Here is a 25,260-nt window from a genome sequence, read left to right as displayed (position 1 = left end):
TGCAAGATTATATATATATATATATATATATATATATATATATATATAGCTCAGTTGGAAGAGCACCGGACGCGATATTCGGAGGTCGTGGGTTCGGTCCCCCATCAGCACGTTGTTTTTTCTTCTACTTTGTGTTTAATTATCTTTACCCTAAGCAGATTACATTACTCATTTCTGTGATTATCCAAGTAAATATTAAAAAAAAAGACATAAAACATAATCCCCAATGCTTTCCTTGGCATCGCCGACTGTTGGCTTCTTTCCTTCATATATATATGCGCAATGAGGTGGGAAGAAACATCAAAGGACTTGCTTTGATGTGCTTAAGATTTTTCGGTTGGGCCCAAAGAATCATTAGCAAGCACCTTTAAGTTGTAGTGTGCACACAGTCTGCATACGAAACACTCGCACTTAATCACTGTCTGTGTCATCGTATGTTACGAGTCAGTGCTCGAATGCAATACTTGGCGGTGCGCATGCTCCTCAGCGACTGATGGAAAGTTAATTACCTGCTTCGTCTTCCTTTATGTGGGAATGCACTGTTCGTGTTAGGCAGCGGAAGACGGAAATTACCTTACGGCGTCTTCATTTGCCTTTTTCTCCTGATTATACCAAGCCGCTAATGAACGTGAAACGGCAACACTTCGAATGTTCCCTCGTTTGTGTTTTGGAAAAAACCGCCTTGCGCACCAAATGAACCCTCGACACCCACTTACACTGTTCAGCACTCCCCTGGCGCCCCACTTAAGCGAGAAGACATGCTTACTGAGCTCTAAAACGAATTTCGTGTAGAGCCAGAATATCTGTACAAGCTTCGCATGCGAGCAAGAGAGTTCAGATGCTGTTCGGCTTCAGCCAGAAACTCTGAATCCGAACAGCATCTCTAAAGCCGATTTCTAAAGCAGTGGCGAATAACGGCAATCAGGCGGTCTTGTATATCTCTTTCCATTTTGGCTCGAGGGGTAGAATCCTTCGTGGAGGCAAAGCGCGAAAAGTTTAATATTAATCAGGTAAGGGTTTCTTTCGAGATTACATAAAATGAATGCGCAAGAGTAATTGAGCACTGCCATCGCATCGCATTGTGAACCATTTGATTCTGCAAGGCTGAGGACGCCTAGAAAACATTGGCGCCCTTCATAAATCGGAAGTGCAAGGTGACCGTCATGTTAATTCGTAAATATTCGTGGCAAGAAAGTTGTTTAGGTTCAGTTTATTCCCTCCATCACCCGCACGTGCGTAAAATTCTCAGCGCGTTCTCTTGCACGGGGCTGGTATTCTGATTTTTCTCTCCTATTTGTCCACGTTAACGTGCTTAGTATTCTCGGAGCCTATTGTCGCTAAAGCAACGAACATTCTGGGAGACGCAAACTTATCCTCTAAGGCACTGATGACGGCCTCGCGCGCTCAGACAGCCACTGCAACTCAGGTAAATCCTGTTCTTTGAGAAGCGGTCGTTAAGGTACCTTAATCCACGAACAGCCCTCATGGTTCAATGCCATGCCGTTAAACTCAAGCACCACTTACATTAACGCGCTGCGCAGTATTTCGAATGATAACTCGATATGCAACTGTATGTAGTCGCTACTGCATCTTACGTTGTGCGGAATTTCTCAAGTACCTGATTTGAAATTATATGAACAGCGTTTGTCGCACCATAACGGTTGCGGCTCTGGTATCAGAAAGCCTGAAATAAAAAGTGTTGGAGTCGCCTTTAATGCGGGGAAGCAAACAGGGGAAGCATGGCGTTTTACTGAGTTCATTTGGCGGAGACTATGAGCTCGCGATCGACTGGGCAAGGCATGTTTGTGTCAACTCAAATGCTTTTTGCAGTTTTTAAGTTTAGTAACTGTCTGTTAGCAAAGCAGTCTTGAAGTTCCTCACCTGCTAGCCTTATGGCAGTGATCTGTGAGTCGTTTGTGTAGAGCAGCACGGGCTGTTCTTTGAGTTGCTTTCTCCGCAGGTTCAGCACTGCAAGTGGAAACAGTGCAAGAAGCGGAAACACAGGATTGACTTGATCAAACAAGATAAACTCTTCAGAATCTTCCTTCCTCTATGCAGCCCCATTTTTCAACACGGGGCTCCAAATGAATAAATTTGTTACCATACATAAAACAAAAGGAAGACATCAAGCAACCAGTGTCCTTTCTTGACGCCTGTTATAAAGCTATGGCCCTGAAATAATTTAGTCTTAATCATAGCCGTAGGTCGCTAGTTTCGCTGGCAGAGCAACTTATCCTCCAGGTCGCTAGTCGGCAGAGTGCGCCCGCTCCCGTGTGTCAGGTTTTCTCAAGTTGGGTGATAAGTTGCGGCGAGAGAAGAAATCCTTCCGTAACGTTTCTTGTGAGCTCCGATATTCTATGATAAGGACTCTTGTAAGCGTAAGGTCTGGCTGTGTAGTAAATAAAAAGAGAGATTCCGTACGTGCCTACAAGCACTCTCACCTTTTAAAACTGGGGAAAAAAAAACAGGCACAAACAAGTCCACACCCACAAAAGAGAAAGGCAAGGGGAAAGCGGACAGGCACCAACTTCCAACTGTTTATTTCAGAATACAATCACATGCATTTATACCTTCAAACTACTCCCACTTAACAAACTGTGCACGTTTTGTTAAACTGAAAGTTAAACTCAAGTTTTGATGTCAGTACTTTCTGAAGCTAAATGGAATCGCTCGGTGGCTTTATAATTTCGAATAGCCGTATTTAGAAGCATTTATTTTCTTTTTCTCTTTAATTAGTTCTCTTCCATTAATATCTGCTCTCGTTGATGTAGGCCATGGGAAGCGAGGTGACGCTTGTAGCGACAGCAAGACGCGCGTGATGCCCATATATGTATACAGTCACAGACGACTGTATATGTACATATATACAGTCATCTTCTAGTGCACCCTCACGGGTCGGACTAAAAGAGCTAACAAAACTAAGGCTGATGCAAGAAGAAAGGAACGTTTTGAAAGATATATACGCAAAAACAGAAATGCAAAAGCAACCAGTAGCGAATGCAGCTCGCCTCACCGATGTTTTCGGAGGCTGAGAGTGCCACCTCTTTGAGGTCGCTCAGCCTGAATCCAGTCAGGGCGGTGTCCACGAAGGCGGACAAGCTGAGCACCATCTCGCCAGCCTTCGCCGCCAGAAGCGACTGCGAGAGACGAGCAAATTGACTCTGGCTTGGATCCGTCTATTAGAGGTTGCCCAACTGTCCAAAAGTAAAAAAAAAAAAAAAAAAAAAAAAAAAAAAAAAAAGAAAAAAACCTAACGGAAGGCGCTCCGTTTGTATTGAGCACTTTGATACGCCTCTGGCTATCTTGCTTTTGCAGCACAGTTTACTTTGGTCCAAACCTTATATTTACAGCTTTCTCTTGTGTGTTAAGATGTTCTGGCGGGCTAGTCGGCTAAGCATCATGACACAAACAGCACGAACTGGAACAAATACACAACAGGAAACGAACGAATGCAGACTATCGCTGTTACTTGCAATCTTTTCTTCTTGGGCCTTGCTATTTGGTTTGGACCTAAGAATTTTATTTTTGCCCTACAACCTCCTGCTTGTTTCTTAATACATCACATGGATCGGGCTTTTTGTAAACTAATAGATTTTTCCCGTATTACTGTTTTTTACACTGTATATTTAGTTCTTGAACTAGAATCTCTACTGCTTCTGTTTTTGTACTTTTGTGCTCCTTTCTGCCCAACCCCACCAAGTGCGTAGTAATGTGCTTGCGTCGAGAGCGTTCTGGATTAGGGCGAATGAAGTTTCTGTAACCGCTGTCTTTGTCTGTTGCGTGAAAAACTCCATCATCTGACGTCTTTTGCGGGCTCTTTTATTTCCTTGGCAGTGCTTACCGATATCTTGCCCTGATGTCCAACCAGCTAGTCATTCTGCGTACTTTGCTTTCATGCAAGTTAAATTATACATACATCTCATGCGCCTAACGTTTTTCTGCATATTTCGAAGAGTATTATACCTGATCTCAAGCGTGATACTGAAGTATATTTCGTGGCGCAATATTATGCATAAATCTTCATGGAGTAATTTTGAAACCATTTGGCACCTCCTACCAGCTAGTCATTCTGCTCACTACGTGCTCATGCAAGTCAAATTATACATACATCTCCTGCGCCTTCAGTTTCCCTGCATCCTTCGAAGAGAAGATGATTGCAAGTAACAGAGATAGTCTGCGGTCGTCCGTTTTCTGTTATGTGTGGGTTCCAGCTCGGGCTGTTTGCTTCATGATGCTTAGCAGGCTAGTCCGCCAGAATACCTTAACGCACAAAAGAAAACTGTACGCGATTCTGTATTTTTCATGATGCTTGCAGTGTCTGTCCCGTGCTTGAATACGAGCGGTTTTCTAAAACCTAATTATAAGAGCTCAGTTGTGCCCACTTTACGCACCCAAACAAATTCAATATTTCCAGATACCATATGCACTAGCTCAAACTCCCGAGAGTAACTTTTTGCTTGAGCTCTCCTTCGCCGACTTCCAACAAGAACTTGAATTAGCGGCAAATTAGCCACATATCATCACTGGCTCGCATATGATAATTACGATAGCGCCGCGATATTCATTAGGCAGTTTACACTCTTGCCCATCAAAAATTTCATACAGGGTGAAAATAGAGACTAAAACAAGCATGTAGCCTTTTTTTTTTTTTGTTCCTTCAATGAAAAAACTTACAACTTTTTTGGACTCTGACGTGAATCCCACAGTCTTCCTTACGAGTATTTGATTCACAGATTCCAGCAAGGACTGCAAAAAGAAACAAAATGGCACTCAGTATTAACATTGGCAACTTGACGTACGACATTTCACATTACCAATATTAGCGGTTATCGAAAGCAATAAATGAGCCGTGCATTTTTTTTTACTTTAAATAGTTATTTTCTCAGGTCGCTGGTCATCCATCATTGCAATCTACATGCATCTCCTTTGAGCCATGCATTCTTTAGTCAGTATAAACATTAAGACAAAATATACATCCAAAATTTAATACACGTCAGACTCCTGGACTTGAGTCTTAGTTCCGTAAGGCGTCTTATCAACAGCTATAACAAAACAATGTGAATGATAAAAGCACTGATTAAGATTCAGTAGCAACGTAAAAGTACGGTATTGTACAAGAGTAGAATATTCTTCACAAAATATTGCCTCGAGCACTTGTAATCTTAATTTGTTGCTGCTAACATGCGGCCTTATCATTGTGCGTGTGCCGCAAGTAATGATCTCGTGGTTCATTGTTTATTTATGCTCAGTGTCGCCGAAAAGAGGTTTTATCATTTCCGCTGTCGAGCGAGATGCGCGGAGATGTATATCGAATGATTGCGACCGCTCGCGTCTGTTTCTACAGTGTTCCAAATTGTTCTAGTCACATTTCGCTGCCTTATCTAGGTGGTCCTTCGATGAATTTGAATAGAGCGCTGATGAGTGCAGCGCGCATTCTTTGCTCGTCGACCAGCTAGCGGGTTTACTGATATCGCCGCCGCTGAGTTGCTTAGTTCTTATGTAGGCGCAAATCAGCCCAAATAAGTGATGATGTCAATGCTACTACACCTTTTGCTCATTTGTGCCGAAATTTTCCCCATCACGAGACAATATCGTAAATTATAAGAGCACAAGCTACTAATTTAGCCTAATTAATCCATGGGGCGAGAGTAGTATATGTTGGGACATAAATGCTTCCTGCATATGTAGTGCGAATGTCAAGGAAGCTATAAAAAAGGTCGGGAAAGTTTGCGGGGAGATGCGAAAACAATTTATTAACTAATGATATTGTGTGGTAGGCTAAAAAATCATTTTAAACATGCTTTTTTGAATGAGGTTTTATAATTACATTTAGTACTCTTAAATTGAAGTAGTTTAATGTTTAATGTTAACATTACGCCTTGTTGCCTCTGTGTGCCATGCTTGTTGCATACATTATTAACGATACCTCTACATTCTTTGCGCGAAAACGGTGCAGTTGTGACTTTTATGTACGTTAATATGAAGTTATGACTTACCAGGATGAAAATTATAAGAGCAAGTTAGTGGGCTAGTTGGTTCTGCATTGTGAAGGAACTAGGCAATTTGACTCTACACAAGTGTGTGTGTCCTTCATCTTTTTCTTGTGTCCCGTGAAATTGCGCTGTTCCTTCATAATCCAGAATGAAAGTTCGCTAAAAGACATTTTGCTTTCGTGTTGATATCTACTTTGTTATTTCCTGTTAGCCTTATTTGCATGCGCCATGCAGCCTCATGGTATCGTTATTATAAGACAGGCAGGGAAGCGGACCTGCTGACATACGCGAGAAACGCAGAGACGAAGCGGAAGACTTGGAGTCTCGATGCCAACAAGTGGTGACCCGGGCGTGATTTATTTCCATTTGTGAGCCTGTCCCTTCTCGAGTTACAGTGCCGTGGCCTAGCTGTGGCGTGATTTGGGTTCACCCCGACCTATTGTGGGGCACTTAGTTGGTTAGTAATTTTGAAAGGTAAGTTTTGTTCGCGGCTAAATATTATCTACGCTTCAGACGGCAAATATGTAGCAATTTTAATGATGCGCCTGAAATTCCGCTGTTATTTCGCTTACTTATTATTTTAATACTTCGTGATTAGGAAAGCCTAAGTCAGTGTCGCCTCAGTGAACATGCCAAATGACATTGTTTTCTGTAACTTGCCTTATCGTTAGACTATGTTAAGTAGTACCAGCTTAATTTATTCGTACTTCAGGTGGCCGTATTTGATAGAAGACTGATTTGCAGCAAGGAAGCCTCTAATCTTGAAAGCAGATCTTTTTCCTCTACTTTAACCAAATGGGATAATGCGCTTCCTGGGCGACAGCTCCTACATTCACCTCGTTTCCTTTTCTGTTTTGAAATCGATACAGGTTTGTTAACTTAAGCTACCATGAGAAAGCATTGGTGATGAACGTGTAATTCAATACGTGGGTTAGTGGCTCCCGTGCGTCATGGCTCACAGCTAGTATTCCAAAACTACGAGTGTAATATAGCAGTGAAACCACCACGAAGGCTGCTGATAGCCGCGTAGCCTGAAATGTGGTATTTCCCTTTTTATCTAGCCTTAATTGCTAAGTGAAGACTGACTGGCCAACCGTTATTTATAAGCTTCATGAACAATATCAATTCAAAAGTCTCAGACCATTTTGGACGAAATGTGGTTGAGAGTCTTCAACGAATGTGCCATTCACCTTGCTTAATATCAAGGGGAGTGGTAGCATGACATGCTGTGCAGGAGAAGCCTAACAGGCTTCCATATTGGTGGTGGATGCCGCTAACTTGGAATTGGACTATGCTGCATGCGAGCTTTATGTTTCATGAGATCTGGGCTTTTACTCCCAGTAAGCGATGCTTTCTACAGCCACATGAAGCAGCCGTTTCCAATCACCTGAACCCCTCTTTTGCTCCGGCGTCAAACCCATACGTTGTTCTAGATTGCGTAAGGAAGTTTGCGAAAGCTGCAGTAGCCCAGTGCTTTGGTCAGTAAAGTAGGAATATCTAAGACACAAAATTATCAAAATATTGTAACCCGCGCTAACCGTGTCAGTTCTGGAGGGAGAAGAAGACGAAGTTCTGCGGAGTGCGCGTGGTTCTGGGACGCCGCTGCTTTTGCCTGGTCAAGCGCCTGCTCTCTGCCTCCTGTGCCTCAACCCCGTCCTTTGACCGTGTCCTTCTGTACTGCCGTCCGGGTAGCGATAGAACCCGTGACATTCTGGTGGAGACGCGGGGTAAATGCAGCACAGCCCCTCAAAACCCGCTACTCTGAGTTCGCCCCCAAGTCTCAGCCGCCGCCCCTTCGACGAGGAGGCCGAGATACGTGCCAGCCGGCGACTTCAAGGGCTTGCTCCTGAATTTGGTCTGTTGCCGAACTCCAGCTCTCCACAACTTACAATGGCCCGGAGTACCACGACCCAATGTCAACAGACGGACTCGTTTCTCGCACCGTCCGTGGTGTACCTACCGATGGCTCCTCGAGCGGCTGCCACGTTCCATGGCGATGCCTCCGAAGATGTGGAGGATTGGCTGGAGTAGTACGAACGTGTGGCCCGCCACAACGGTTGGAATGCCGAAAACTGTCTTCAGAATTTGTATTTCTGCCTGGACAGTACGGCTCGGCACTGGTTCGAAAACCACGAGGCCTCCCTTACATCCTGGGACACCTGTAAGGAAGAGCTGCGACGGACGTTCGCCAATCAGTATCGGCGACAGCGAGCAGAAGACCTTCTGCAAACAAGAGTACAACGACCCGACGAAACTGTAACGAGTTTTGTTCAAGACGTCCTACGACTTAGCTCCCGTGCCGACCCCCGTGCCACCGAGGAAAAAAAGGTGCGTGCACTCATGCGGGGCGTCAAGAGTGACATTTTCGGCGGGCTTATTCGTGATCCGCCGACTACAGTGGCGCAATTTGTAAATGAGGCGACGAACATTGAGCGAGCCTTGGTTACGCGAGCGGACCATTATCGTCGCCTTGCTGGAGGTCCCAGCGTTTCGAACCTTTCAGCTGCTCGCTTCCCTGTTGGTTCCCTCGACACCGCAAACCTACGCGAGATCATCCGCGAAGTTGTACGCGAGGAAATACGGCAGCTGCTTCCACCTGCTGATGGTACGGCATCCTGCGCCCTCACGGATACTGTCCGCGAAGAAGTACAACGTGCCCTTTATCCACAGTGCTCCGTTGCTTCTTCACCTACTCAGCCCATTGAGACGTACGCGTCCGTTGCTAGTCGCCCGCCGCCGCAGCAGCCACCACCGCCGCCTGCTCGCCGTCAGTACTTGCCTGCACAACCCCGTATCCCTGTGTACGATCGTCGTCCACAGCAGCAATGGGTGAGCAAGGCTGACGCGTGGAGGACAACCGACCAACGCCCGCTATGCTTCCACTGCGGAGAAGCAGGCCACGTCTACCGTCGCTGCCCTTACCGCGAGCTTGGTCTTCGCGGTTTCCAGCGGAATGCTCCCCGCCCGGAGTTCGGCGAGCAACCCCGTGAGATCGCGGATTATCTGCGCCGTTCACCACCACCCGACCGATCTTCACGTCGCGACCTTCGCTCGACACCGTCCCGCCGATACGAATCTCCCCTTCGCAGCAATCGACGGCAAAGCCTGTCCCCTCATCGGGAAAACTAAGCCCGGCGACGTCTGGAGGTGACGTTGCCGAACCCGTTCCTGTTAAAGAGCCTCCACGTTTTTCGCCCCGCTCCCCCACGCGAACCGACGATCAACTTGACGACCTTCCCGACGAACTTCGCGCCGAACTTCTCGCCGAACTTCCCGCCGAGCTTTCCGACGAGCTCTCTGACGAGCTTTCTGACGAACTTCACGACGAACTCCCCGACGGAGCTTCCGACGACCGTCGCGCCACAGTGTACAATAACCTCGATGTTGTGATCGACGGATACGACGTGACGGCACTCGTTGACACCGGTGCAGACTATTCTGTTATGAGTGGGGAGCTATGCCGCCGACTTCGCAAGGTAACGACGCAGTGGGATGGCCCCGATATCAGAACCGCTGGAGGCCACCTCGTGAGACCAATCGGCAGATGCACTGCTCGTATTGAGATTAACGGTCTCAGGTGCCCAGTTACCTTTGTTGTACTATCGAAATGTTCCAGAGACATTATTCTCGGCATGGATTTTTTGAGTGATTGCAGCGCTGTAATCGACTTTACCGACCGCCGCCTCACGCTTCGTCAACCTCGATATACCTCGGCGCAAACAAAACCCCAAGTTTGCACGGCACGCGTTTTGGCGGAGCACGTAACCGTACCGCCCCAGTCTAGCGTATTTCTCCCTGTCACGTCCGACCACGTTGCTTCTGGCGAAGTTTTGCTGGAAGGAAGTGCTCAGCTGCTTCTTGAACGGGGTCTTGGTGTTGTTCGAGGTATCGCGCAGCTGAATACTGGCTGCGTACACGTCCTAGTCACCAACTTTTGTGGCACTCCACAGCGCCTTACGAAAGGCACGGCTCTCGGTACCATGGAGAGCATTACCGCCCCTATTCAAGTTGTTGCCCTGTCCGAAGGTGCTTTCTCCTCTTTCTCTTCGCAGCAGAACGATGCACCTTTGGGTGTAAGCATTGCACCTAATCTCTCTGTGAGCGAGAGGGCCAAATTGATAGCGCTGCTTGCAGAATTCCAAGACTGCTTCTCTACGTCATCCGGAGTTCGCCAGACGACCATTGCCAAACACAGAATAATTACCGATGACGCTGCTCACCCTGTTCGTCAGTCGCCTTACCGAGTTTCTTTCAAAGAACGTGAAGTTATTCAGAACCAAGTGCAAGAAATGCTGGCCGACGATATAATCCAACCCTCGCACAGCCCATGGGCAGCTCCAGTGGTACTAGTAAAGAAAAAGGATGGCACTCTTCGATTCTGTGTTGACTATCGCCGTCTCAACAACGTCACCAAGAAGGATGTTTATCCCCTTCCTCGCATTGATGACGCACTTGATAATCTACGACATGCCCGTTACTTTTCATCCATAGATCTGAAAAGTGGTTATTGGCAAATCGAAGTTGATGAGCGCGACCGAGAGAAGACTGCTTTTATAACCCCGGATGGTCTATATGAGTTTAAAGTGATGCCGTTCGGCCTCTGTACCGCCCCAGCAACCTTTCAGCGCGTTATGGACACCGTCTTGGCCGGACTGAAGTGGCAAACTTGTCTCGTCTACCTTGATGATGTTGTAATCTTCTCAAGCACGTTCTCCGATCATCTTCTTCGCCTGAGAGCAGTACTACAAGCTATAAGAAGCGCAGGCCTCACTCTAAAGCCAACAAAGTGCAAGTTTGCCTACGAGGAATTAAAATTTCTTGGCCACGTCGTCAGTAGCGCGGGCGTTCGTCCAGATCCCGATAAAACAGCCGCCGTCGCCTCCTTTCCAACACCATCGGACAAGAACGCCGTACGGAGGTTTCTGGGCCTCTGTGCTTACTATAGGCGCTTTGTTCCCAATTTTTCTCATGTCGCTGCACCACTTACTCATCTCGCGAAGGAGAACGTCGCCTTCCAGTGGTCGGATGAACAGCAGCGTGCATTCGACCGCCTTAAACAAAGCTTACAGACCTCCCCTGTACTCGGGCACTTTGACCAGGACGCCGAGACTGAAGTTCATACAGACGCCAGCAACAAGGGCCTCGGAGCTTTGCTCATTCAAAAACAGAACGGGACCGAGCGTGTAATCGCTTACGCAAGTCGAACATTATCGAAGGCGGAGACTAACTACTCGACCACTGAAAAAGAATGCCTCGCGGTAGTTTGGGCGATTAATAAGTTCAGACCGTACTTTTACGGACGCCCATTTCAGGTGGTTACCGACCATCACTCTCTTTGTTGGCTCAGCACTCTGAGAGACCCTTCAGGGCGACTTGCACGGTGGGCCCTTCGGTTGCAAGAATTCGATGCTACAATAGTTTATAAGTCCGGTCGCAGGCACACAGATGCTGACTGCCTCTCGAGAGCCCCTATAGAATCAGCGTCTGATGGTCAAGACGACGAGTATGAAGATGCTTTTATAGGTACCATAAGCACGGTCGATATGGCAGCGCGGCAGCGACACGACACTGAACTCCGTGAAGTAATCGCCCATCTGGAAGGTCAAGAAGGCACCATTCCACGCGTCTTCTTGCGCGTTCTACCCGCACTACGTCTTCGCAACAATGTGCTATACAAAAAGAGCTTCGCAGCGAGTGCGAGGTCTTGGCTACTGGTTATTCCGGCTGACCTACGTAATGAAATTATGGACGCCTGTCATGACGACCCAACTTCCGGGCATTTGGGATACAGCCGAACACTCGCACGAATTCGTTCCAAGTATTACTGGCCTCAACTTGCTAAGACTGTTCGTCACTATACCAGGACCTGCCGCGAATGTCAAAGACGTAAGACTCCGCCCGTACAACCCGCAGGACATCTTCACCCCATTCCGCCGCCTATGACTCCGTTCCAGCAGGTAGGAATGGACCTGCTCGGACCTTTTCCTACGTCCAACTCGGGACACCGCTGGATTGCTGTTGCTACTGATTACCTCACACGGTATGCTGAATCGCGAGCTTTACATTCTGCAACAGCGGCTGATGTAGCGAAGTTTTTCGTCGAGTCCATCGTCCTCCGCCATGGTGCTCCCGAAGTTTTGATCACAGATCGCGGTGCCGCGTTCGTGTCCCAGCTAATGGCAGAGATCTTGCGTTTAAGCAACACGCACCACCGGAAAACTACCGCATACCACCCCCAAACGAATGGACTCACAGAGCGCCTTAATAAGACTATGGCCGACATGATATCTATGTATGTGGACGTCGAGCACCGTACATGGGACGATATTCTTCCCTACGTAACTTTCGCTTATAACACCGCAACTCAGGAAACAACCGGGTTTTCGCCGTTCCGTCTGGTGCATGGCCGAGAGGTGACTACTATGCTTGACGCCATGCTTCCCCATGAGCCGGAGGCCTACTCTTACGACGATGTCGAACTGGTAACCCAGCACGCAGAAGAAGCCCGACAGTTGGCACGACTACGCATCCAAGACCGCCAGCACGTCGATGCACGCAGGTACAACCTCCGGCATCGTGAAGTTCATTTTGCACCTGGTGATAAAGTGTGGGTGTGGACTCCCGTTCGCCGTCGCGGTCTCAGCGAGAAGCTGCTAAAACGTTACTTTGGCCCATACGAGGTCGTTCGCCGTATAAGCGACGTGAATTACGAGGTGATTCCGATTGTTCCGAGCACATCTCGTCGGCCCCCTCATCCTGAAGTGGTGCATGTGGTTCGCCTCAAAACTTACTGTGAACGCTAGAACCATGTATTCTGACTCTGAGCTCTGCTTGATTTAACGTTTCAGTTACGCTGGATCGCGCATCGGGACGATGCGCCTTTCAGGGGGAGGAGTAGTGTAACCCGCGCTAACCGTGTCAGTTCTGGAGGGAGAAGAAGACGAAGTTCTGCGGAGTGCGCGTGGTTCTGGGACGCCGCTGCTTTTGCCTGGTCAAGCGCCTGCTCTCTGCCTCCTGTGCCTCAACCCCGTCCTTTGACCGTGTCCTTCTGTACTGCCGTCCGGGTAGCGATAGAACCCGTGACAATATATATATTATTTTATTATCTTTGTGTAATTGTGATTATAATGTTCAAATTAACAGTGAGTAATGACTAACGATTGAGTACCCCTTGTCATACAATTATAAGGAAGCAACAAGCCACCACAGGAGAAGTAGCAAATGCTGCCTCTCTTTCCATTGCCTCTCTTTCCATTCAGTAATAGCCAATCTGCATACAAATATAGTAGCTCTCCTAAATTTATCACAGTCCATATTTTCAAAGCATACAAAGGGCAAATTATTAAGAAATAGTAAAATAAAAAATGAGAAGGCAATCTAGATATGAAAAAAAAAGGGAAGATATACAAGATAAATGAAAAGAAATTTTAGCGCTCTCTTCAAATACCTCCACAGCTTCGATGTACACCCTCCCTCGCCCTTTTCTTTTTTTTTTCTTTCCTTCGATGCAGAAATTTCTTTTCTGCCCGTCTTGTTTATTTTCTGCCATTCTATATTGGCTTATGCCCATTGCGCCTTTAGCAGTGCTGACTAGGCAAGTTTATCCTTATTTCTTTTTTGATTGGCCAGGCTAACATCAGTTGCCCAGTGCTTTCAGAATGCTCGCAGTTATCATGGAGGATGACGGTGACAATAATTCAGGCCGTCCGCTTTAGCGCTAGAATGTCCTAGATTGTCCCTAGTGCTAAGCAGGCAATTACAACTTTCAGTGACCGTTAAGCATACCATTCAATTTAATTTCAGAGTATTATGCAAATGGGTGGTTCTTTTCTGTGAATACAATGGTGCGAGGGCTCAGTCAGCCAATCACTGGGATCGCGCGCACGTGTATTCGAATGCACCCTTGGACGCCTTTAAAATTTTTATCTTAGATGATCATCTTTAAACAAAACCGCTTTCCATTTTTTCCTCGCTTTCGGCTTCGATTTATTGCAACTTCTGAAAACTATTCGAGTGAAATAGCTGAGAATGCACCTGAAAGTGTTTCGCACGCATCCAAAGCGAGAAGGGGGCGTGCAACTGCCTCAGCTATTTTGTAGGGAAAACTACATTCGGCTAGCAGTTGAGCATTTCGGTGTGAAACCGCTCTGGAATGTATGGAATGCGTGGCAGAGAGAAAGAGTAGGTGCGAGGGACGTGACATCAGAGCTTCGCTGCTGGGTGCGGCCACCATTGCCGCGCGCACCAGCGCTGCGCGGTTATGCGCATGCGCGGCAACCAAAGAAGAGCAGCTGGCGGACCGACGAAGTAGGGGCCGTACGCCCACATCACTAATGGAGCCGCGCGTGTCGTCACACGGATGCCACGTGCTGGCTATGCACATAACTGCGCATGCGTGTGTAAACGGAGGCGGGCACGGCGGCCGCAGCACAGTCGTTTCGCATGGAGAGAGTCGGGCCGCTGCTCTACGGGGTATCGACTGGAGAGGCTCAATTCCTCCAATCCAGTAGTTTTCGCCTGGAAATTGGTCATTCAGCAGAAAAGAATGAATACCAAAAGTTCAGACCAGCAGCAGAGACCGCCAGGATGCAGAGAGTAACAGGCGGCGCATAGCGGCTCAGATGGAGCCTCATGAAGGTCAAGGGGTACCGACAAAAAATAAAATAAAATGAAATAAAAAAAAATGATACGTGCCGACCAATATATCTTCATTGCTAATCAGTATAAGCTCAACTATAGGCTCAGCAACATGCCGAAACCTGGAGAGAGTAGTTCCTCGCTACGTATATCCTGGCGTAGCAGAGCTAAGCCACTGCCATTTTTTTATCTTCTTAATCTACCTTAAATAATAAAATTTAAAACCTAATTGCACTCTTTCAGTTATTTTACTCGAAAGCGATCTGCTTAGAAGCCGTGCGTTTTAAGCATGCCTGAAAAATTTCCGCTAGAAGCATATGACTGACTTAATATGACAGAACGCGACCAGAAATAAAATATTGTGATAGCGAACTTTTCGTGGGGACTGAGCTACAAGATTTGGTGGTACACAAGGCCCCCACAAACGTCACATCACTTGTGAAGTCGAGGTGAAATCAGATTTCCTGTGACGTGCCTGACTTATTCAGCCAATGCGTATACTTTACGTTACCGCGGCGGCTTTCCGGCGAACGTTGAGTATAACGCTTTTGCGCTTAGACTCTGCCAGAAGCAGGTGGCACTTACCTGAACGAAGGCGATGTCGAAGCCGTTGCGAAGCTTCAGCGTCAATTTAGTTCGGAGCACCGAGCTGAGGGCATCCATTGTGTCCAGTCGGTCCATGGGACTACGCATGTCTGCACTTGCCAGGTAACGCGCCAAGTCGTCCGCCAAGTGGTACAGACCCTCGATTAGATTGTTGTGCAGGTGGTAGTATATCTGCGAACACACGAACGGGAAGCTGTGCCATCGTAGGCCGGTAAGGCGGTCTCGTTTACAATTTTGTCCAACGCCCCACCAACACCGTTTTCACTGGCCGGACTTAAACGGTAGCTTCTGACGGGCGCAAGGAACTTTTCAGCGGAATTTACGAAGGTCGGCGTGGAATGACACTTTTGGAAGCGTTTATTAGTTTATAGATTCAGCGCTTCGACTTCAGATCGTCACATGATGTACACAGTGTGTATAGTTGCTGCCAAGCGCACTCTTTTTGGTACTGTTTTCATTTCCATACAGTAAACTATGAGTGAGTTGGCAGCCCTCTAGCGGGGAGAGTGAGTAGGCAGGTAAGCGCTGTGTGGCTCTGCGTTGATGTGGCGGCTTCATTCTTAGAGGCTACAGTCTAACGCTGGCATTTTCTCATTGCGGCACTGGCATAGTGAATCCAAGTGGATAACCGAGGCGTAATTAAGATAATCCGTCTTTTTTTTTTTTAATTTTTATTTTCGCTTATTTCCAGGCGACTGGAAAACTCACCAGGTTCCTGATGTTGGCTAGCCTCTCAAGGCGGCAGTCGCTAAAGTCCGATGCACCCCAAAGCCCGGAAGAATAGCAGGGCCGGTACACGGTCCCCTCGTAGCCAACGGGGCAGGGCTGCGCTGCAATCATGCCGCATTCAGTCTGGTTCCAGTCCAAGCCCATCGACTCCACAGCAGGGTCGCAGTGATTGGCTGCCTGCAGCGTGCAAAACGCCAATAATCCACCCTATACTTGCCAAATAAGCTTAGAGAAAGGAAATAACGTGCACTGGTAAACGTAAAGTGCAGAAAGCCGACATCTTTAACAGAGACGCATTTTGAGCACTGAGTCCAATCGCTGCTTTAATTCTTTCGATGGTTAAGAGTGGGTTTCTTGGGTAGTATTTGCGTGAGATTGCGGGGATATAGCTGCTGGGTCACGGCGGTAAAGAGTTGCTTGTCTTTAGGTGTGAGAGTTAGGACCAGCTCTAGCGCCGAGTACAACACAAAAATTGCAGAGATTGAAAGATGGTAAACAAATCATACAAATCAGCATATGAAATATGAAGCTTCACGTCATAGGAAGCAATCTCTTTTAAAATGGAATGCAGTCACAATATATCACGGCCTAGCCTAAACAGCGCATTGAAAACATTTCTCTTTGGCGTTTAGATGCTGCTGCTAGAAATACGGAGGAAGATCGGGGCTAGTTGTTCGTGTCGTTAAGGCAAAACTAGGAAATGTAGCTGACTGCACGTGGCGACAAGGAGACAGACAGGGAGGCTCAAGCAGTAGCGATTATGGTATACTATATAAACACATACTATAGCTTACTGAAAGCGATCCGACGAGTAATGTCAAGCCAGGAAGATGACAATAGGTCTATAAAATGACGCACGCATCCTTAACTGCTTCTAAAACCGGCAAACGTCGCCATACTTTTTCAGGACTGCATGAATCTTGATTTCTACCCCCTCCCCCCTTTTATTAATTCTGAAATCGGGAGGGGGGGGGGGGGGGGAAGGAGAAACCACTTGATTCAGAAAGAAACCTTGAGGCTAGATGTAATTAGGAGTTTGGGAACTGTAAGCTTGACTGTTATGGGAGATTGTTGATGTCCATAAATTGACCTCCATTGTTGCCACGGCGAGGGGCCTGTGGTCTGACCCAAGTACCACAAAAGCAGAGTAATATTTCCAACATTTGTGCGGCATCTACATAAGCCATTTAATATCAGGGGTGTCTGATACACTTGATATTTATATGCTATGCTTTTTTTTTTCTGGCTGCTCTCCTATCCTCATGCCGCAATTGTTGGATTCTTGGAGAGAAGTTGCTTGAGTTTGGTGTATGGCCTAATTCGGTTCTGAATTTGGGTTCTTTGTTTCGATTGGAAATGAGCCACAGTCTAGGCTATATGTTCACGACGTCTCCACGTAATTCAGGGCGATCGCGAGCCCAGCTAATGAAGACGAAACTTGTGCAATGCGCTTTTCGCCTTCCTCTTCGTTGCACGTGTGGTTCCGCCTGGGAACGGAAGTGGTACTGCGGTCAACGGATATCGGAACATCCGTCAATAGCACTAAATTGCTATTTTCAAACGTCAGACTCTCAGTCAAGCCAGAACAGATTTAAGGTAGCGTTGGGAGCAGAGCAGGTCGCTCCTGTTTTTAGTAGAATAAGCTGACATAGGAGAACCATGCTCAACATTATATTACCTAGACGACAAAAGTCTAAGAAAGAACCGGTTCAGATTAAGACCAGAAAACAATATGTACAAAAGATTAGTTTAATTTTCAAGGTTCTAGCCAGCTTCGCGATGAGAGGACTAAGGTGCGTACAGGTTTCCCGCCAACTCTTGCTCCTTTTGCTTTGGGTTGCACAGAAATCATATCTGCCTTCCCTTTCTCTACGATTATTCCAGTGACATCGCTTCACCCTCTCCCTCCACTTCCAACCATGGTTAGTGCTAAATCCAGACACCCTTTACTGCCGACAACAGTGGCGCCAGAGGATCACTGCAACTGAGCTAGGATCAGCCGGAAAGCAACTATCTACATCGTTTTCTACAAGTCTTCGAGGCTACCTCTTCGTCTTTCATTAACGTTCTCGCACGAGAAGGCAAATGACAACGGGTCGGGGGAATGGGTTTAAGCTTAGACACGGGGATCTCATGATGGCCACGACAGTGACGACTTGCTACGTAAGTAGTCGTCCATTATGTGGCTCCTGTACCCCATTTAGCCTTTGTCTCATCGAGACGCTCTGCATCCAAGGCGGCCTAAATGATTTTAGCTGCCACAGTAACGCTTTCAAGAGCTCGCGCTTCACAACTGGTCATTGCAAAAAGGACATGGTAGATGCATAATTGGCACACTGTTGCCGTTTGCGTATCAGACGTCGGCGCCGACCACGTGCTGCTAGAACGGAGCGCAAACAGATGAACAAGGGTAAGAAGCCCTGGAATGTAGAAAACATTAAAATGATCATGACCATCACTGCTGAAGTCTCCTGGACAATCCCGGCTTTCAAAAACGATTACAGCGGTAGCAGTTACGTATGTGAATGCGGCTTTCACGCATTCTCACCTGTACTGAGGCGTATTTGTCCCGAAGCAATTCGGTGACGGGTGAGGTGACTGTGTCCCCGATGCCGTCCCCATCGGACCCGTCGGCCGCGCCAGATGCAGCGCTGATCTCTCGCGTGTCCTGCACGTAGCTACCACTGCCTTTTTTTGTCGGAGAGTTCTTCGCTGACGTCGTAACGCCGGCACCAGCTCCGCCGATCGGAACGGCACGCAGTGGTGCTGCTGAGCTGATGGTTTCCGAAGCAGCGCCAGCCAACCGTGGTCCCCGGTCGCCCAAGGCTCTCAACCGACGTGAAGGGCCTGTTGTTTCCTTCGACCAAAGAAAGAAGTAAAGGGCGGTTGGATAGAGACGCCGGCGTCCAAATTAAAAGAAAAAAAAAATAAACTGCGAATGTTTCCGCAGTATAACGAGCGATCAGCACTACATGGTTTGCAGAGTAAAAAATTATCCAGTTGCTTATGTCTATGTATGCGTGTAATTCAAAGACATAGAATCAGCTCATTTGTCTCATCCAATGCTTATTTGTCCGCCCGTCACGTGATTTTAGGTTTTGACTTCACGCGCAGTGGTCAAGTGACCTTGTGGCCACGCTGCTACATGTTTCTGCCGTTGCAGCCCGACCTGCTCGTTCTCGCTTCTCTATTTTTATTTTTAACCCCTGATGGGGCTGTGTTTTCATTACAGTAGGCCCCCGCGGCGTATATTCTGGCTTCAAACAAACCTGGTAAGCGCGAGAGTATGACCCGCTCCACCGTGCAGCTTTCCTAGATAAGAAACAATTTCACTCAGGCGAGACCTTGACAGGCAGCAGCCATTATGATACTACGGTGTAGGCGAGCTATCTTTAAAGATCCTAAAAGTTATCTGCAGCGGCTACGGCCGATACAGTCCTCCTTAACCAATTATACCAATAAGGGATGGGGCCGAAGAGGCGACACGATCTCTCCAATATATTTACTTACAGGATGTATTCAAAAAACAAAATTGGGAGCAGTTGGAGATAAGAGTAATAGAAACACCATAGTAATTTGTGAGATATCATCATCTGGTATTGCAAGTCAGGGACACGTTGTAAATTATTCTCAACAACCTCGACATGCAAACCAGAATGGTAGATTTTAAATTATCTCAGACACAAAATATTTTTCAACCGTCTTGAAATAGGGCAGCTGTTTACGATAGGCAGGAAGGTGCTCTATGTGGTAACAAAACGCGTCTACTTAGAGAAGCTGGCGACCGGAGATGCGATCCTCGGTAGTTTAGTACCTAGAACAATAGGAATGAAGTGGAGCGTATTTGGCTGCTAACCTCAGATTAATAATGGCAGCCTGCCTTGTACCCCTGAACGTAAATGGGTGTAAGAGCTATATCTTACACAAGGAGCCCAACGGAAAGAGTTCAGCTTAAAATGCGGGCTATGCATGCAAGTTTATAAAGTAAAATGACAAACTCAACATTTAAGTTGGAAAAAGAGCAGAGCGGGCGAGGAAACTAATAAGAGATCGGTACTTTCTAGCTGAAATTAGGGAGAAGGGGGCATGGGCAGGGATATATGGGGAAGGGCATGTAAAGGAAAGGCAAGACAATTGATGGTCGATATGCTTAATGTAGTGGGTATTAAGAGGCGCGAGCGCAGCTGGGTGCGACAAAAAATTAGATGGATGAAGTCCGAAAATCTGAGGGGATGAGGTGTTCGCGGCCGGCACAGGACCGGTTTAACTGGAGGGCTTTTGGAAAGGTCTTTACCATTAGAGTGGGCTTAGCTAGAGTGCTGATGGCGATGATGTGCGTTCCTCGCAAAAACGTGCGACAATAATTATTGTTTTCCGTGAGGAATGGGGCATGTGTTTTTACAACTTTCTGTTTTCGTCCACAACCAGATTAGTAAGACGATACAGACTTTCAAGGGGCGCTAAGCTGTGTAATAAAGTAACGACTTGTTTGCGAAGCCAAACATAAGAAGCTGATCACCGAGAGAGAAAAGCGGGAATGGAGGAGCCATTGTGGGAGGCTAACCATTGGATGGTAGTTTAGAGATGGGCACGGGCCAAAATTTCGAGTTCGAGCCCGGTCCAGGCTCTAAGTTACGGAGAGTCCGGGCTGGTCCGACATTAAAAGGACAAGAGCCCGGCCGAGCACACACCTGAGCTTCGAATTAAGGCCCAGGCCCGGCCCGACCTGCAATAACTGCTGTTAAAGCCATGGTACAGGGCCAATATCAACAGGAGTTTATTACAGAACTTGAAATATTCAGTTTTCACGTTTTAGATGACAAATTTATAGAATACACACTTTTACCGCGCATACATAAAATTGCCATTCTGTCATTATGCAAAAAAAAAAAAAACTTATGAAACATTGGGGAAGGCTTGAGGCATTTGCAGTGATCCAGGACCGTAAATGCGGTGGTGCTGAAGTTTCTTTCGCAGCTTTAACTTGTGGCTAAAATAACTGATACGTTCTTAGAAATTATGTAGGGTATGCTGCTAGTTCATCTCGGCTAGTTCATCAGGGCTAGTTTATGCTGGGCTAGTTCATCAGAGTATCAGCTTAGAAGCAGACAGCTTAAGGCCCTAATCCCTTATCCAATGGCTGCCGGCACAGCCAGCCAGTATCTCCGTAACCAGAGCTCTTATGGACATATGGGATGCTCATCGATGGCATCTTAACTTACGAATTCTGATGTCCTAAAATCATCAAAGCGCCGACAGTCTTCTTGTGCCAAATGGCGGCTACATCACCCCTGGCAACCCCAGTTCTGTCCACACACCAAATAAAAATGACCGGGAGACTCTCAGTAATGCAGTGACTCTAGAATAAAAGTTACCCGCTGGCAGCATGCCTCATCTCGGTTATATTAGGGTCTTGCATATTTAATAGCATCAGAAATGACTTTAATGGTTATGATTTACAAAACAGTGTAACAACTATAAAGCGTGTTCTCAAATGCCTGCCGCACCGTATGTTGCCTGGTAGTACGGTACATATTTCCTTGTTTATTGCCAACCCGGCAGCTGTCAAGGAAGTTGACGTCTTAGGGAACCTACCGGAAGTGCGGGTACCGCTGGCCACGTCACGACCAACTTCTGGTCGCTGCAATCCTCGGGGCTGTTCGTGACAGTTCCTAAAGGTTCTTTGGAGTCGTGCCCCAGTGGCTCAGCTTGACCAGACTGACTGACTTTCACTTGAATCGGCTGGATAACCAGCAGGTGTTGTATGGCTGGCACGAAGGGAGGATTAGCCGATGTTGACTGCGAAGGCATCGCTGCGTTCCTTGGCGGTGACAGGATTGAGAAGGCTCGGCAGGGCGCCACGGCACACAGCAGAACTGCCATCTGCCACATCACTGCGATAAAATGAGACTATGCTGCAGTGTCCGTGGCGACATAAGGGGCCATTCATGGGCTCACCACTGTAGTCATAACTCGTGTGCTCGCAATCGCATGCTTTGTTCAGATTTCTCAAGTCGCGTTCAAAGGAAGGGCAGACAAGCATTCCAAATGCTCAAACAGGAGAATGAATGCCTTCCTACCAGATTCAACAAGGCGATTGAGTACTATGTTTTCAAAAACTAGCAAACAGGTTATGAACAGCCCTAAGAAACTTTCGGCAAAACATTTATCTTCGCGCTCACTGTTTTTGAACACATGCAGCGCATTTGTAAAGCGATAGCTTTTAGGCTCTCGTTCACCAATAAATCCGGCGTCCGCATTACAATAGTCGACGTTTTGAGCGAAACATCCCGAGCATGCCTCTGGCAAGTGAGATAGCGTGCCCTGATTGGTCGGCATGTTACATAACGCCACTTGGCCGCATGATAAGGCCGAATTGCAGGAACTGGCAAGAGAAAAGTAGTTTGCAGACTGCAGGAATAGAATCCGGGATGCTTAGATACCGATTCATACACGTTACTTGTAGACCACACAGGTTCGTTTGTACAGTTTGTTTTAAGTGGGTTGTTCTATGAGTTTCGGATAGACTTTCACTCAATAATGTCGCTGAAAACAGTTGCATGAGTTAGGGAGTCTTTACTGAGACGTCCTGATACGCGCAAGGCAGCAGCGAGCTCGAGAGGAAGATGACGAAAACTCCTTGATAGCATAGGTATATAGCCAGTCAAAATGCCCGGAAGGCAGTACGGACGCGTCACGAAACCACAGGAATGATTAGGGTTGTCTTAGTGTGGTAGTTGACGACTTTATGCTAATTAATAAATGTGGGATATCGAAGCACATGTTAAGCCATGGAATCCAGCGAGTAGCGAAGTGCACGTGCTTGGACAAAGAAAGCTGTACGGCAGCCAATAAATGGCCAATGAAGATATTTACTAAAATTATAAAGCGTGCCCTCAGCCATAATTATCCCGTCAGTCCTCTCCTCAACGCAACGAAAACATATTTAAGATACATTGATTATCATCGAACATGTGTGCGATCGGAAATACGCTCTTCCTTTCCCCCCTCATCTGAGCCCGCGCCGAAACGCAAGAAAAAAAAAAAGAAACCAAGTCGCGACGATATCCCGCCAAGCCCCGTTTCACCCGCATATAACGTGACATGTCTAAAGCGCGGAGGCGTCAAGCAGCCCCAATGACGTCTGTATGGAGGTTCGCGTGCCGCGATGTGTCGCCCAAATCGGTTACGAGTAGTCTCCAGGAGCGCAGTTTGAAAATATTTTGTAAATTATCGGCTGCACGAAAACCTTTCAAATTTGATTCCAATGCTCACGAAGACCATCTCTATAGATTTCGTTCATTAACTTTTCACCGCAATTAGCATTTAAGGGGCCCTTCAACGTTGTCGCGCCAAAGCCTTAAAGCCCCCCTCCCTTTTTTTTTTCTTTCCTTCATTATTCGAGTGTATGCTGCTGATGGCCGGAATGGCGACGACTAAACAAATTATTTGGCGATCTCGCTAACTACTTTCCTCAGTGCCAACTCGGACTTTTGCGGTGGCGGTGCCTTAACCACTTTGTTCCTTGTGAGTGACGAAAGCCAGCAAAGTGGCACGCCTACGTGAATGCAAACTTCGATGGTGCCCACCGGCTCAATTATTCTCCGTGCCACATCCAGGCAATGACGGACAAAAGGCAGCATAGGGTTTCACTTTACGAGATCAAAAACCGGGGCTTCTCCTCGCTGGCAACCTTTAGCCTTTTAGTGTCTGCGATTCGCCAGTGGTATGAGCGCAACCGCCTATCCAAGACGAGCTCTCTGCATCCTCGAATAAAAACGGTAGCCATTTTGTAACCTTTAGAAATCAGCTTCTAGGAAGCGCGTGCGCTGACGTAACCAAAACCAGGGCCCTAAGAGCAATAATACACGCAGTTTAACAGAAGTTATGTGATTTTAATAACCCGAGGAGGATACTTGAGTACACTGCACACATCAGCAGGTGCGAAGATTTCCATGGAAAGAGCCAAAAGTGTATTATTTTTTTAAGATTTCGTCCACTAGATTCAAACAAGTTGGAAAATTATCAGCAATGCACGCATTAAATTCCCATACCTGCTTTCTTTTTCAAATTGAAAAGCACTTAGGTAAGATATTTCTAATACGTCATACTCTGTATGTTAAGATGCATGCGTTTTCGTAGTTCTTATGGGGATCTGGCATTAGAAATAATGAGGATTGTAAATAATATGACAGTAAACTTATATATCATTTAGGCTGTCATTACCGGCAAAAGAGTACGTGTTCAAATGGAGGCTTTCCTTTTATAGTGTATTTTGTATTAAGCTTTCTTCTTGTCAATATTGTGACACCCAGAAATGAAGACATAAGAAGTGACGTCAACGAAGAAGCGGCTCGCGCTGGGACTCGCACGTGTACACAGCCGGGTCTTCGACGCTCGCCCTGCGTCAATTGAAGCCTCGCCCGTAGCATCTTGGTGGAGGTGCTGGGTGGACAGTCATCAAAAATCTCGGAGACCGAAAATGGAAACCTCACCCGTAACAATATACTAAGGTTTCTATAGTCATATAATAGGCTCTTAAACAAAAAGCCCTGGTTAGAGCAGAAAACAAGCTTTATTTCCTTGCATCGAAACTCATTAAATAAGCACAAACTTTATGAGTTAGGCTTTCTACTCTTGTTACACTATAATTGCTAAATAAACTGCAGGTGCTGGAGGAGAGGTTTCGGACATTTGACAAGTGGTTTTACATTTCTTTTTTATTGTGAAGCTTGTGCGAAAATTGGCACCTATTGTTTCACTATAACAACTGACAGTGAGTCATCGCCGTTGGGAATGAATTGCTACGGCGACCCCTGTGTAAACAGAGGCGCAGCAGAAAGGGACGGAGGTTTGGGGATGAGGGGGAGGGGAGGGGGGGGGGGGGCGGTGGCAGCCGTACAAGCATTTATTTCCCGGCGGGTCATCCCACTCTGTTAGCTTCTCCGCCGGCCCGGCTCTCCTCTTCCGTGAGCTACGGCTTGTTTCTCCCCTGTTTGTCCGCATCGATTCGGAACCGGCCGAGCACGCTGTGTGCCGACCTTGTTACCCTATTGGCTCCGCTGACGCTAATTGACGCGATGTGCTCTGACGATCTTCTTATCTCTTCGATGAAGACAGACGCGTCCACACGAGGGGCGGAAGGCGGGCAGTCACGGCCCGTCAGGCAGGATGGAGGAAACCCCGCCCCGTTTGTCACGATTTGCCCAGGCGGCTCTGTCGCTGTGACTGGAAGCCGGTCCACAAATCTGGCCAGCATAGCGGCTGCGGCACAGACAGGCATGAGAGTGCATTT

General features: G+C 47.2%; 1 protein-coding gene across 1 annotated transcript in view; it reads right to left on the bottom strand.

Moving 5' to 3' along the window:
* The window catches only part of LOC146185170 (adhesion G protein-coupled receptor L1-like), a 60,292-nt gene extending 38,441 nt beyond the window's left edge, over window positions 1-21,851 (bottom strand). The window contains exons 1-7 of the mRNA XM_084605487.1: window positions 21,561-21,851; window positions 18,514-18,822; window positions 15,945-16,142; window positions 15,216-15,407; window positions 4,675-4,746; window positions 3,014-3,137; window positions 1,882-1,968 (exon numbers count right to left, since the gene is read on the bottom strand). Of these exons, the coding sequence (XP_084461613.1) occupies window positions 1,882-1,968; window positions 3,014-3,137; window positions 4,675-4,746; window positions 15,216-15,407; window positions 15,945-16,142; window positions 18,514-18,822; window positions 21,561-21,848 (1,270 nt within the window). The 5' untranslated portion in view covers window positions 21,849-21,851. The remainder of the gene's footprint in view (window positions 1-1,881; window positions 1,969-3,013; window positions 3,138-4,674; window positions 4,747-15,215; window positions 15,408-15,944; window positions 16,143-18,513; window positions 18,823-21,560) is intronic.
* Between the last annotated feature and the right edge of the window lie 3,409 nt (window positions 21,852-25,260).

The sequence above is a fragment of the Amblyomma maculatum genome, chromosome 6 (genome assembly GCF_055883805.1).
Source record: "Amblyomma maculatum isolate TAMU_Amacu chromosome 6, ASM5588380v1, whole genome shotgun sequence".
NCBI lineage: Eukaryota > Metazoa > Arthropoda > Arachnida > Ixodida > Ixodidae > Amblyomma > Amblyomma maculatum.
Note: the sequence above shows the minus strand (reverse complement) of the source record. Positions and strands in the feature narration are given on the sequence as shown.